A 13,529-nucleotide genomic window follows, 5' to 3' on the forward strand; every position below is an offset into this window, starting at 1 on the left:
TAGGAGAGAATCTGTTTACGAAAGTTGTTTTGAAACAGTTTGAATCCACTCACAGACACAGTCCAGGCATCGTCGGCCGCAGCCGCGCACAGTGCGCAGCGGTCCTTCCACGTGACTGGCGGTTTGGAGTCTTGTACAGTAGGCTGCTGCTGCGCGAGCCGCTACCGCTTTTCCATCGAGACAGACGGCAGCACCTCGGCTCCACCGGACACACACACACACACACACAAACACACACCTACACCACCCAGTCTGCTGTTCAACACGCAACCCTTCACTTAGCTTTAGGGAAATTGGCAAGTCGCCGTGATGTCCAAAGCGAAATGCTACCGTTTACTTTGAACAGATAACAGTAAGGACCGGACAGGGCTGTTGAAAGTTCCTGGAGTGACAGTGACAACATTTGCATAGGCTTCAGTCGCACGTGGATCAGTCGACAAGCGGTGAGTAGCCCAGCTAACAATTCCAGCGTGAGTGGGATTTTCTCGACTTTTGAATGAGAGTTTCTTCGGCAAAGTAAGTTGCCAGATGTTAAAATGTATTGTTTAATAACTGTAGCTTACTGTTCGCGTCGTGCCATTGACGTAAACATTGCATTTTCGTCGCATGTTAACACATTTACACTAAAGATATTGATGTGCGTCAACAGTGCAGCCACCTGCGCGGGGCTTGGTGTCCGTGGCTGGGTCAGGATTAACAAGCTGCTATTCAAACTGATCAGTCGTTATTCAGAGCTAGGTTCGCAGTGGCATGCCATATCGCAATGCTTGAAATATAGGCTAATAACGCCCCTTGGACACTTGCCAGTCAGAAGCGTTCATCCATCTTCAACTAGGCTGAACTGCAATTCCTCGAATTTAGTGGGACTAAATATGATTTGCTAACCTATAGGTTAATGTTAGCAGAAAGCTGAGTTATAGTTAACCAATTCCAACAGCATAGCGTGTCATCAGAATGAGCTCTCTATCAACATCTGTAGTCAAGTAGGCAGCATATGACATTCCTCCGTCATTCCTCATTATAAGTCCCGTTTTCATGCCGTCTCAAATTCTAATAGGTTAGCATAGAGCGAGGGTAGGCCATTCTGAAACAACTCCTTGTTCAAAGTTTTAATGGAGTTTAATTCAGGCACATATCCTTGATCATAATGATATAATGTATTGTAGGAAATGGGAGTCAACGTTGTGTCAGGTCCACCTGTGTTACCACGAGCAGCCTATTCTACCAAATAGCATAATCATTATTATGTCTATGTTTTGTCTGCTAATTTACCTGCTATTGATCCATATAAATCTAATTAAAACTCTGGCCATTGAGAAAGCAGTACATGATTCGCTGTGTGTGTGTGTGCGTGCGTGCGCGCGCGCGCGCGCGTGTGTGTGTGGGCTGGTGTGTGAGAGACTGGCTCACACTGTACCACACCCAAGCATAATTGAGAGCCATTTGAGTCTCATTGATTACAAGTGTTTATTTGGCTTTGTGGCTCACAATGAAACCAGGATGTCCAATTCCTATGAAACAAGCATCAGGCATAGCAGGTCTGTGAGGTGGCTTGCTTTTCACTTCAAAGAAAGAACAATATTTACTGAGTTGATGCTGCCGTAGTGGATTGAGTAGTGAAACACGAGCCCTCGACTCTCACGATACAGCTGAATTGAAAGCAGGTTTTCTGTCTCCATGGTTGTATATCGGGACATGATTCTACCCGACTGACTCAGAGCTGTTGGTGGCTGCTTTAGGAGAGCCATGAATGTGATGAAGAGGCCTGTGCTCCTCTCAGCGAAGGCCAGCTCTTCAGTTGCTCCTCACCAAACTGTACCAAGCGCACCTCTCCTGTCCTGTACCAAGTGCACCTCTCCTGGATGGCAACTGGTTTGTCACATGATATGAATCTAGAACACAACTTTTATCAGCCTTGAGGTGGCGGCGCACGGCGCACGGTAGTCTGGTGTTTGAGAGCACCGGAGCTCGTAACCGACATGGCGCTGGTTCCATGCGGAGTAGGTGAAAAATCAGTTGATATGCCCAATTAGCCATTAACTCTAATTGCTTCTGTAAGTCGCTCTGAATAGGAGTGTCCGCTAAATGACTGGAATGTGTTGAGGGTCTGCCTCAGGTCTACTCTCTCATAAACTATCACCTGCTTCCAGCTACTGTGTGAAGCTGCAGTGTGAACTCAAACAGTCTCAACAGTAGGCTGTAATTTGTAGAACAGTCAGAAGGCATATTTTCTAGGAATAGACCATAAATGGATTCATCCCTCACTAGCTCAGGGATGCTTTTGGGTTGCTGTGTGCACTGAGTCGATAGATTGCATTTTTCCCTCCTGCTAGTTGTTGGACTGCTTCAGTGGCTCCGCCCTCCATCCACCTGTGATTCCTGTGTGTTTCGGGCTGAGGCAGTAGAACAACCATCGCAGCCAAAGGCCAACTGAATTCAATATTAGCCAGCTTTTTTTGCTGTGCATCTATGCCCGTTCAGAGATTCTGTAGTTTGTATGAGGAGTCAAAGGTTGAGAAAAGCTATTTGGATTTTCATTCAGGGGGTTTGAGAGTTAGCCTATCTGTGATGGGCCATTCAGTTCATCTCTTTGTACACTGTCTCTGACAGGTTTGGGGGACTAGGCTCTGCCTCTTTCTCTTCTGCTCTTAGTCTCTATTTACACTAGTGTAAAGTGCCCGTGGGGAGTTGTGGTTTGTTCTGCGCATTCTGTCTGTCTGTCTGTCTGTCTGTCTGTCTGTCTGTCTGTCTGTCTGTCTGTCTGTCTGTCTGTCTGTCTGTCTGTCTGTCTTGTCTGTCTTGTCTGTCTGTCTGTCTGTCTGTCTGTCTGTCTGTCGCTAACTAACTAGCAGGTGGCATTGTAAGCCAGTTGGTAATCTGCTCCTTGGTACAGTTTCATGGATCTTGGGTAGACCATAGCACTGCATGGGAGTGTATCCTGCCGCACACAGAACTACTTTTTACCGGACAGCGTCCGCTGAGAACCGCTCATTCAATCAACTTCACCGGCGACGCTGCAGGTTCGGGGGTGCCGATGAACAAACCTGCAGAATATCAGCGTCATCCCTACCACCCCATGTACGGTCATCCCTACCACCCAATGTATGGTCATACCTACCACCCCATGTACGGTCATCCCTACCACCCCATGTACGGTCATACCTACAGTACCACCCCATGTACGGTCATCCCTACCACCCCATGTACGGTCATCCCTACCACCCCATGTACGGTCATCCCTACCACCCCATGTACGGTCATACCTACCACCCCATGTACGGTCATACCTACAGTACCACCCCATGTACGGTCATCCCTACCACCCCATGTACGGTCATACCTACCTACCACCCCATGTACGGTCATCCCTACCACCCCATGTACGGTCATACCTACCACCCCATGTACGGTCATCCCTACCACCCCATGTACGGTCATACCTACCACCCCATGTGTGGTCATATCTACCACCCCATGTATGGTCATCCCTACCACCCGTACGGTCATCGTCGCCATCCTCTGTCATTGTAGAGAGATACCAACCCAATTAGCTCCAATACTACGCAGCTAAAATATTCATATTCATAGTTCAATTCATCGTTTTCTCCTATACTTCATGAAAGATGCAGACTGCTGTATCCAATTAAAGGTCCTGTGTGGTGTAGACGGTGTTATCTTAAGCAGATCTGCTGGGTGTTTCTTTCTATCCACACATGTTCCAGTGCCAGAAGACAGAGAAAGAGTCTCAACAGGATCGCAGACACAACGAGGCCAGGATCCTGTCCGTCTTCAGTTACTCGCATCATGGGAAGAGAAACAAAAACAACCGTTTAACCACTCTTGAAACATCATGGGATGAGGCCGAGGGCTGTGCTCATGACACCATTAAGTCTGATAATTGTTTACAAAAAAATTTGCATAGAAGGAACAGTTTAGCCTAAGGCTAGGTTGGATAACAAGTGATCTATTCGCTAGCCTAGCGTTTTTGGGTTATGTTAGGTCATGGTACATGTAAATGTATGGTAACTCCCTTTACAAACAATGCTCCTGGCTATTAGCTTAACAGAGTTTTTCCTGCTTAGAGAATTACAAGGCGGCCTCCAGCTCTCCACAAAAAAACACTAAGACCTGCCAACCTGCACACATTTTGCATAGTACAGTAGGTACTCATTTATGTTGTAAACATGGAATCTGTGCGACATTGAAATATAATTGGGAGTGCATAATTGTTCTGGTGTGACGTTTTTTCCATTCAGACGATTCGCTAGTTAACACACTCATGCGGTGTCGTTTGTGGTAGCGGTGAAAACCAAAGTTTTCCTCCCATGACTTATACTATAAACGCCTTATCAGTGTTGATAACCTTACAGTTATTATCAAGCTCGGGTTATAGAACAGACAATGCAATGGGAGCGTGGGGTGTAGCCGTTTCCCTACATGGAAGACGTCAAATCGCTGAAAAACTTCAAAAGGGCAAACCAGTCAAAAGGCCTACACACACAATTAAAGCATTTAATCCAAATAATATTAGGCCTAACTTAAGCAAGTGTGTCTGTCCCCCTTAATGAATGTTTAGCCTAAAAGTCCACTATAGAGGTATAGAGTCTGTTATAGTCTGTTTTAGAGTCTGTTAGAGTTTGCAGTTTGGTAAATAGTCTGTTATAGAGTCTGTTATAGAGTCTGGTAAATAGTCTGTTATAGAGTTTGCAGTTTGGTAAATAGTCTGTTATAGTCTGTTATAGAGTCTGTTATAGAGTCTGTTATAGAGTCTGTTATAGAGTCTTATAGAGTCTGTTAAATAGTCTATTATAGAGTCTGTTATAGAGTCTGTTAAATAGTCTGTTATAGAGTCTGTTAGAGTCTGGTAAATAGTCTGTTATAGAGTCTGTTTTAGAGTCTGTTTTAGAGTCTGTTATAGAGTCTGTTTTAGAGTCTGTTATAGAGTCTGGTAAATAGTCTGCTATAGAGTCTGTTTTAGAGTCTGGTAAATAGTCTGTTATAGAGTCTGTTATAGAGTCAGGTAAATAGTCTGTTATAGAGTCTGTTATAGAGTCTGTTATAGAGTCTGTTATAGAGTCTGTTATAGAGTCTGTTATAGAGTCTGTTATAGAGTCTGTTATAGAGTCTGTTAAATAGTCTGTTAAATAGTCTGTTAAATAGTCTGTTATAGAGTCTGTTATAGAGTCTGTTATAGAGTCTGTTATAGAGTCTGTTATAGAGTCTGTTATAGAGTCTGTTATAGAGTCTGTTATATAGTCTGTTATAGAGTCTGTTATATAGTCTGTTAAATAGTCTGTTAAATAGTCTGTTATATAGTCTGTTTGGCTGTTGTTGTTTTCCAATCAATACCTTTCCCACTACTGCCCCCCTTCAGTGTTTTATGGTCATAATGTGCCAGGCTGGAACGGGTGAGATCATTTGCGGGGAGGGAGGCGGGGGGTATGGAGGGAAGCAGAGACTGTTCCTGGTGGTTGAATCATGGCAGCCCGGTCTCCCCGCCCAGCTCACCTGCAGCTGAGTCACGCTAGAAAGGACGGCTCCACCTCCTCCTCAGGTTCTCTCTCCTGGTGGAGGGTTCGAGAGGAGAGGTTCTGGTTCTGATTGATCCACTGTGGCTGAGATGAAACCAACTGCCACCCTGGGGTCAAATAAACTTGAACTTGAACTTTCCCACCCCATCTCAGACGGAGCTGTTGATCATGATCATGATGATCATGATACTTCAGCCTCCAGTACTTCATATGGCATCCAGCCTGACCTCATCAAGGCTTAACGGTACTGAACCGAACCCCACCTGAAGATGAGGACTAAATGTCAAGGTGGCCAACAACAGCAGTGTGAAAAACACGGACAGCCCTCCATGATCACATAATAAAGGGCCGTCCAAATGTTTGGTTTATTTTGAAGGATCAGCGTTTTTCACTGTTGTCCTGGTTGTCTGTGGTCAGTGTGACACAGCTCCCCAAAGCCAGCATGCAGCACCGGCCGCTGGTGCTGTCATTCGCTGGCACGGACAGCAGAGAGCCAGCAGGGAGGAGGACAATGTGGTCACTCTATTATGCTATGAGGGGCAAGGGCTAACAAGCACCGTCTGTGTTTGTGTTTGTGTGGGATCTCCACTCAGACCCACGTTGATCTCTCTCTCTCTTGCTCTTTGTGTCTCTCTCTCTCTCTCTCTCTCTCTCTCTCTCTTTCTCTCTCTCTCTCTCTCTCTGGACTTAATTGTGTAAAGTGGCGTGTGCTTAGAGGGGTGCCTGTGCAGAGCCATGGTAAAAGTGTAACATAAAAGACACGTGGGACTGTTATTGCATCATCATCATCATTATCATCAGAAAATAGTTTATCACTCTGGCAGGAACACCAGGAGAGGCTCTGGAGGGACAGAGGGAGTAAGAGGGGAGGGGAAAGAGAGGTCAAGGTTAGTCAAATGTGGGCAGAGGAAAAACATGCAACGATACGGCAGGATGAAGTGTTGCCAAGAGGACCCTTGTGTTTGAATCATTATGCTGCTACGCTCACAAGTCAGCCTCTGAACGCTTGACTCAACTAGACTTGAGGACATTCTCCCAGTTTGTGTGGAAGCAATGAGAGTTTTAAAAACCTGCATTGCCGAACCGATCCAAAGTGAGATTAAAAACAACCTGCATTGCAGTAGCCTCGTGAGACCATCCTGATTTCGCAGGAGCTCACATTCTGTTTCTCTCTCAAATCAGCCTGGATACTCTCCATAGAGATCCGTTTGCGGCAGATCAGAAAACGATCTCGCCAATCGGCGGCGGTTCTGAGGAGTTTGAAATGCAAACAGCTATGCTGGGCGGGTTTATGACAGTGAGGAGCGGTTGACATTAGCGTGTGATAGATGATGATAGACAGATTGTTCATCCAATCACTTGCCAAGTATTTTTAAAAGTGCCTGTCCTTTTCCAAACAGTTTCCATCGGAGAGTTGGTGCCGTCAGGTTAGCATAGCAGGAGAACCAATCCAAAGTCTTTAGGGCGTAGGTTTACCAGGTTTGTTAGCGGCCGTTCTCGCCGCCATCCGAGTTTCTATCTTGTCTTAAAAGTTGAAATCTCCAGGCGATTGGTAGGCGTAGATCTCTGACTGTACAATGCTGCAGGTGCCTGTCTGTCTGCTTATTGAATCTGCGGGAGTATGAGAACTTCCTCGGAAAATGGTCATTTCAATTTAATTAACGACTCTCACAAGAGACATTTTATGTATCGGAGCTGAATTCCTGTCTCTCTTCGGTTCTGCACGCGCGCTCGTCCGGCGCACACACACACACACACACACACACACACACACACACACACACACACACACACACACACACACACATACATACAGAGAAGAGTAGCTCTAAGTCCCTGCTGAGTGCAGGGTGTTCTCTAAGGAATGTGAATGAAAGATAACCCCCGTACAGAAATGTGATTTCCCCAGCTTATCACACACACACACACACACACACACACACACACACACACACACACACACACACACACACACACACACACACACACACACACACACACACACACAGGGCTATAACAACAACTCTGGAGGGCACAACACTGGGGGAGAGAGAGATAGTGTCCCTCCAGGCAGTCCCAGTGCTTCCAGCGTGTTCTTGCTTTCAGCCCCCAGCTGCCCACACACAGGATTCCTCCAGAGGCCTCAGACTTGCAAGCAGCCTCCTATAAGTCTGCATATGAGATTTGATGAATGAGCGGATTGATAGAGGAGCCCTGATAGAGGAGCCCTGATAGAGGAGCCCTGATAGAGGAGCCCTGATGGAGGAGCCCTGATGGAGGAGCCCTGATGGAGGAGCCCTGATGGAGGAGCCCTGATGGAGGAGCTGATGGAGGAGCCCTGATGGAGGAGCCCTGATGGAGGAGCCCTGATGGAGGAGCCCTGAAAGAGGAGCCCTGATGGAGGAGCCCTGATGGAGGAGCCCTGATGGAGGAGGCCTGATAGAGGAGGCCTGATAGAGGAGGCCTGATGGAGGAGGCCTGATGGAGGAGGCCTGATGGAGGAGGCCTGATGGAGGAGCCCTGATGGAGGAGCCCTGATGGAGGAGCCCTGATGGAGGAGCCCTGATGGAGGAGGCCTGATAGAGGAGGCCTGATAGAGGAGGCCTGATAGAGGAGGCCTGATAGAAGAGGCCTGATAGAGGAGCCCTGATAGAGGAGGATGCTGAACTAATTTAATTGGCTTCTCTGAATGGATCAACATGCTGGAAGTGGATCCGGTTTCAGCAGACCACCACCTGCCCTCCTGCTCCTCCTCCTTCTGTTCCTTCTCTTCCTCCTCCACCTCCTCCTCCTTCTATTCCTCCTCCGGCTCCTCCTCCTCCCTCTCCTCCTCCTCCTTCTCCTTCTCCTCTTCTTCCCCCTCCTCCTTTTCCTCCTCCACCTCCTTCTCCTACTCCTCGTCCTCCTCCTCCTCCTCCTCCTCTGTCCACTGTGACTGCTGCAGTCATGTCCTTAGAGCCTGTCAGGACAGACGGCGGAGGAGGAGAAAAGGAGAGGTAGGGGAGGAGAGTCAGGGGAGGAGAAGCAGGAGAGGAGAGTCAGGGGAGGAGGAGGAAGAGAGAGGCACGCACTGCTCCTTCCACTGCTTGGCAAGGTGCAGTGAAACAAATGAAGTGTTTCTGTGGGGGCTTCTGGGAAATTGGATAACAAGCAGCGCCGGGAGGTGTGTGCAGTCTCCACCATGACAGAGCCCAGCCATGCAGCACCGTGACCGAGGGCCGTTCACACCCAGAACCACCAACCACAGACGGTCATTATATTACACTAAAATCACCACTATCTCTCCTCCCTCTCTCCATCTCTCCTCCCTGTCTCTCCATCTCTCCTCCCTATCTCTCTTCTCTCTACCTCTCCATCTCTCCTCCCTGTCTCTCCATCTCTCCTCCCTATCTCTCTTCTCTCTATCTCTCCACCTCTCCTCCCTGTCTCTCCATCTCTCCTCCCTATCTCTCTTCTCTCTATCTTTCCATCTCTCCCTCTCTCCATCTCTTCCTATCTCCACATCTCTTCTCCCTCTCTCTATCCTCCCTATCTCTCTTCTCTCTATCTTTCCATCTCTCCTCCCTCCCTCCATCTCTCCTCCCTATCTCTCCATCTCTCCTCCCTGTCTCTTCTCTCTATCTTTCCATCTCTCCTCCCTCTCTCCCTCTCTCCTCCCTATCTCCACATCTCTCCTCCCTCTCTCCATATCTCCTCCATATCTCTCTTCTCTCCTCCCTCTCTCCCTCTCTCCTCCCTATCTCCACATCTCTCCTCCCTAGCTCTCTCTCCTCCCTATCCCTCCATCTCTTCTCTCTATCTCTTCATCTCTCCTCCCTGTCCCCACCCGAGGTTGATCTGGCCTCCCCTCCGCCTGGCGACAGCTTGCAGGCAGACAAGGAGATCCTTCCATCCCAGCTGGAGCGGGGCGGTGGAGAGGGTCGTGGGGTCTCTCCAGATTAGGGCCCACCACAGAGAACCTCTGCTGGGAAGAACTGGTGCTCACTCGCCCCCTCCCTCTGTTAGCTCCTGGGGAGACGGCAGAAGCAGTGACCTTTCTCTGATCCACCCCTATTGTCCTAGCGGGTCACTGAGAGGCAGGATGCGCTGAATGCAGTGTGTGTTAGTTAGATTGCCATTCGCAGAGGAAACAGACAGTCTTTGTAAGCATCGTATATCATGCTGTGCTGAATGTTCAAAGCACTTTTCTTCGAAGGAACTGCCAACCATAGCAAGGGAGCTAGGCCTGAAGATATACAGTAGCCCTGTGAAAGAGGACTATTTTAGCCCTTTTAGCAACTAATAATGTACCTGTAATAAAATACTGAATGTAATAACTGCCGGCCTAATATATAGTCCTGCATACCAGTCTGTGAGTGTTAGGGAATAGCCAAGGGCATTATAGGATTCTGTTAGGCCTCGGTGGTAGCTGGTGTACACATGTACTTGAACTTGAGATGGCCGTAGAACAAAGCCTTTTCTGATTTTTACACAAGGGTGAGCTTAGAGAGAACATCTGTGTGACTCCGCGTCCTCCAGGGTGTGGAGGCTTAGGGTTAGGTTTAATGCTGTAAACATTCCAATCACAGGCTTTGTATTATTATAATTTTTTTATTAACTATTTACCGTCCAATAAATCTTTGGCGTGTGTTTTTGTTGACTCTTCAATAAAGCCACCAGCCGGAGCTGTGGTTCAAATGATGGAATAGCCTGCCCATGGCCGGCCGTCGCAGCCAAATCACGTCCTAATGGTTTGTTGAGCTGGTGAGGCGTTGGTGGCGTGAGCTGCTATAGTGTTTCACCCGACCTCAGTTTAGCCTGGGGAGTATAAACACCCGGCAACAGACGAAGGAGTCTCCCAAATATCCAAACCGGCTCACGTTAACGTCGAAGCCCTCTGCTGCTCATTAGACCTACAGTATGTTTTTGTGTTGAATGATGAAACTAGACCTTTTCTTCTCCTCAGCTCAGCTGCCAAACAGGTCTTTGAAGCTTGCCGGATAATAATAACAAGCCTGTTTATCAGTGATCCAGCCTGATGAGGACATTGTTTTCCTCGCAGCTGAGTAATACATCTAACGTTTGAGACCGACAGATCGTGAGATGCAAGCGTGTGCGCGCACGCCTGTGTATGTGTGTAACTGAAACAACGAATAAACCTCATAGTCCTCCAGGGAGCTTAAATTGGACCCAATTAAGCACCATTGTTTACGGCCACATCCTGCCAATTAAACACAGTGGGCCCTGAGCTCAGCTCTCCCTGACACCCAGCACAATCCTGCCAGTGTAATCGGTCTGAGACCTGGCTGTTTTGATCAGCGTAGCGCTCTGAGGCTTAGCCCGCTTTCTGTGTAAATGGTGAGAGACGTTCAGGGAAAAACAGAGGGTCAAAGTAGGTGAAAGAGGGTGTGAGCACGGCTCCAAAACTGTTTCAGCCACCTCTGCTCTCACTGAAACCTGCGAATGTGAGTCTTCTCTGCGGCTTCCACACAAGTCGTTTTGGATTTGCAGACAGACGGATCAAGTAGAGGAAAATAATATTGTTTTGTTGCCAATGGAGATGTAGTCTCAACGCCCATGAGACCCATGAGAGTTCTGACCTGGGCTAACGTCGCTCTTTGCTTCCTAACGTCTCTTTGCTGCCAGACTCAACACATATTATGTTGAATTCTCTGCGCTCCGCATAACGGCATTACTACAAACGGCTAGGCCTGCATTGAAACCTTAACGTTACCTCATGCGAGCGGAAGACGATATTTTGGACCGTGCGCTGCTAGAAGGTTGCCGTTTGCATCTCTTGCACCTGTCTTTGAAATACTTGTTTCTTGTTACTGCTACGACCTGTCACTCTTTCAATTTTGACCCCAAGACCCGCCCTCAGGAAACTTTTTTTAAATTTTATATTTTTTTAAATTTTATTTTATTTTATTAGACTAGTTAAAATACATGATAGAGCAAGTCATGCATCATAGAAATGTCAAGGACGGCACACACAAATCAGACTTATTTCCGTTGTGGTCCTTGGGAGGCGAAGTGGCACACACTCTTATGTAGCACGCCGAGCGCAGCTCTACGTCATGTCTGAGTCTGGAGAGACACTGAGGGGAGAGGCAGCAAAGTCATGCCCTCCCCCACTCTGTCATTATTACACTCTGTCATGGTACCGTTCCCGCTAGCGTCTGGAGAGTTCCGGAGATTAGATAGGAGGACGGGGGAAGTGTGACAGGTACGGCTGTGACACTGCTGGGCCTCGGGGCGGTCAGGCTGGATCCCGCTATGCCATCGCTTCCACTCAGGCTGACCCCTGCCTGCTCCCTCAATGGGATTTCTGTCAGTCTTCTGCCGTGCAACAGACTCATCATCCTACCTTGCTGTCGTGTTTTATTCCCCCATAACACTATTTCCTGTTCTTTCTGTCTCCTCCAACAGAGCAGAGCCGAGCAGATAGCCTCCCCTCCACCCTGCGCCCCTCACTAGACCGCCCTCTCCCCCGAACATGAGTGCCAAGCTCGCCATCAACAAGGAGGTGTTCACGCCGCACGATGAGAAGATGCTGGTGGCGGTGCAGGTGAGGAGGAGGACCAAGAAGAAAATCCCCTTCCTGGCCACGGGAGGACAGGGGGACTACATGACCTTCATCTGTCTCTCAGGTGAGAGACAAGTCCACTCCTCTCCTCTCCTCTCCTCTCCTCTCCTCTCCTCTCCTCTCCTCTCCTCTCCTCTCCTCTCCTCTCCTCTCCTCTCCTCTCCTCTCCTCTCCTCCTCTCCTCTTTTCCGCTAATCTCCTCTCCTCCCCTTCTCTCCTCTCCTCCTCTCCTCTCATTTCCTCCCCTTCTCTCCTCTCCTCCTATCCTCTTTTCCAAGGAAAGGTGTGTGCTGTATGTTTGTGTGCATTAGAGAGAGAGAGAGGGAGAGGGAGTGTGTGCGGGCAGGCAGATCAAAGCCCGGCTCGAGTGTGTGTGTGTACAGTAGGTGTGGACGTGTGTGTTATGTGTGTGTGAGCATCGATGGCCTGTTTGGCTGCTGGCCTTGCCTAGATCAGATCTCCAGGCTGCCCATGCTGGTTCTCCTCCCTGGCTGGTCCTGAGAGACATGGAGGCAGTACTGTAAATACCTTCCTAGACACACACACACACACACACACAGACATTCAACACACTTGTCTGCCCCAATCCACTCAGATCCTCAGTGATGAGGACGTCTGCCTACGTAGCGACTCCCTAAACCAATTTACATCTCAGTTTAGTGTCAGAAGGATTACATTTTCATATATTGAATTTCTTGGGGAATTAGATGATTGCTGAAATTAAATTGGGGGTTTAAATTGTTTTTGCTAAAACTTTTTCTTCTCCTAATGGTTATGATGACATTGCCAGCTAACTCAATTATGCATATTCATCTGAGCGACTGAGAAGGATGTCTTAGTGTACTTGGCTGTAGATTGGACTGGAGCACAGTGGCAGAACTGTATATAGAACATAAAGGTATATGACATTTCTGTAACACATTCACGGCTGTATATCAACCGCCTCTTAGCCAAGGTCCAAGCCTGTTTATCATGGACAGGCTGGGAATGGATGAGTCGTTGTTCTACGACAGAACTCGGTGAAGGTCGGCAGGACGTGACCAGTGTCAGTCTCAAGGCAGCTCTCCACCACCAATGACCAGCAGGATAGCAGGCCAAGAGAGAACTGTACTGACCCCCCCCCCCCCCCCCCCCTCAATGGTCTCTTAATTAATAAGACATAAAAGCTCTGTAACCTTCATCACGACTTCTCAACGGGTTAGCAAATGAACACTTTTTTTTATGTCGTTTGATGGAGTCATCTCCCTGCACCACAGGAATAAAGCTCAATATGAGCATGTCTTTATAGTAGCTATAAGCCCTCCTCCTCCCAGTAGCCCTGGCCTCTGCCCCTCTGTCTGCGCAACCTCCACAAGCTCCTTCCACCTGGCAAAATTGAAAGCCATAACTCTCGTGCAACTGCCTGCTTGTCCAAAGTTAACGCTTTCTAATCG

General features: G+C 48.2%; 1 protein-coding gene across 2 annotated transcripts in view; it reads left to right on the forward strand.

The window, feature by feature from the left end:
- Positions 1–218: 218 nt before the first annotated feature.
- Positions 219–13,529, forward strand: part of stxbp6 (syntaxin binding protein 6 (amisyn)) — a 102,353-nt gene continuing 89,042 nt past the window's right edge. The window contains exons 1-2 of one of the 2 annotated variants that reach the window (XM_084450744.1): positions 219–443; positions 11,940–12,160. In XM_084450744.1, coding sequence (XP_084306870.1) covers positions 12,007–12,160 — 154 coding nt within the window. In that variant the 5' untranslated portion in view covers positions 219–443; positions 11,940–12,006. Of the gene's footprint in view, positions 517–11,939; positions 12,161–13,529 lie in introns of both variants that reach the window. The other variant, XM_084450745.1, reaches the window with a different exon arrangement.

The sequence above is a fragment of the Borostomias antarcticus genome, assembly GCF_949987555.1.
Source record: "Borostomias antarcticus genome assembly, chromosome: 16".
Lineage (NCBI taxonomy): Eukaryota > Metazoa > Chordata > Actinopteri > Stomiiformes > Stomiidae > Borostomias > Borostomias antarcticus.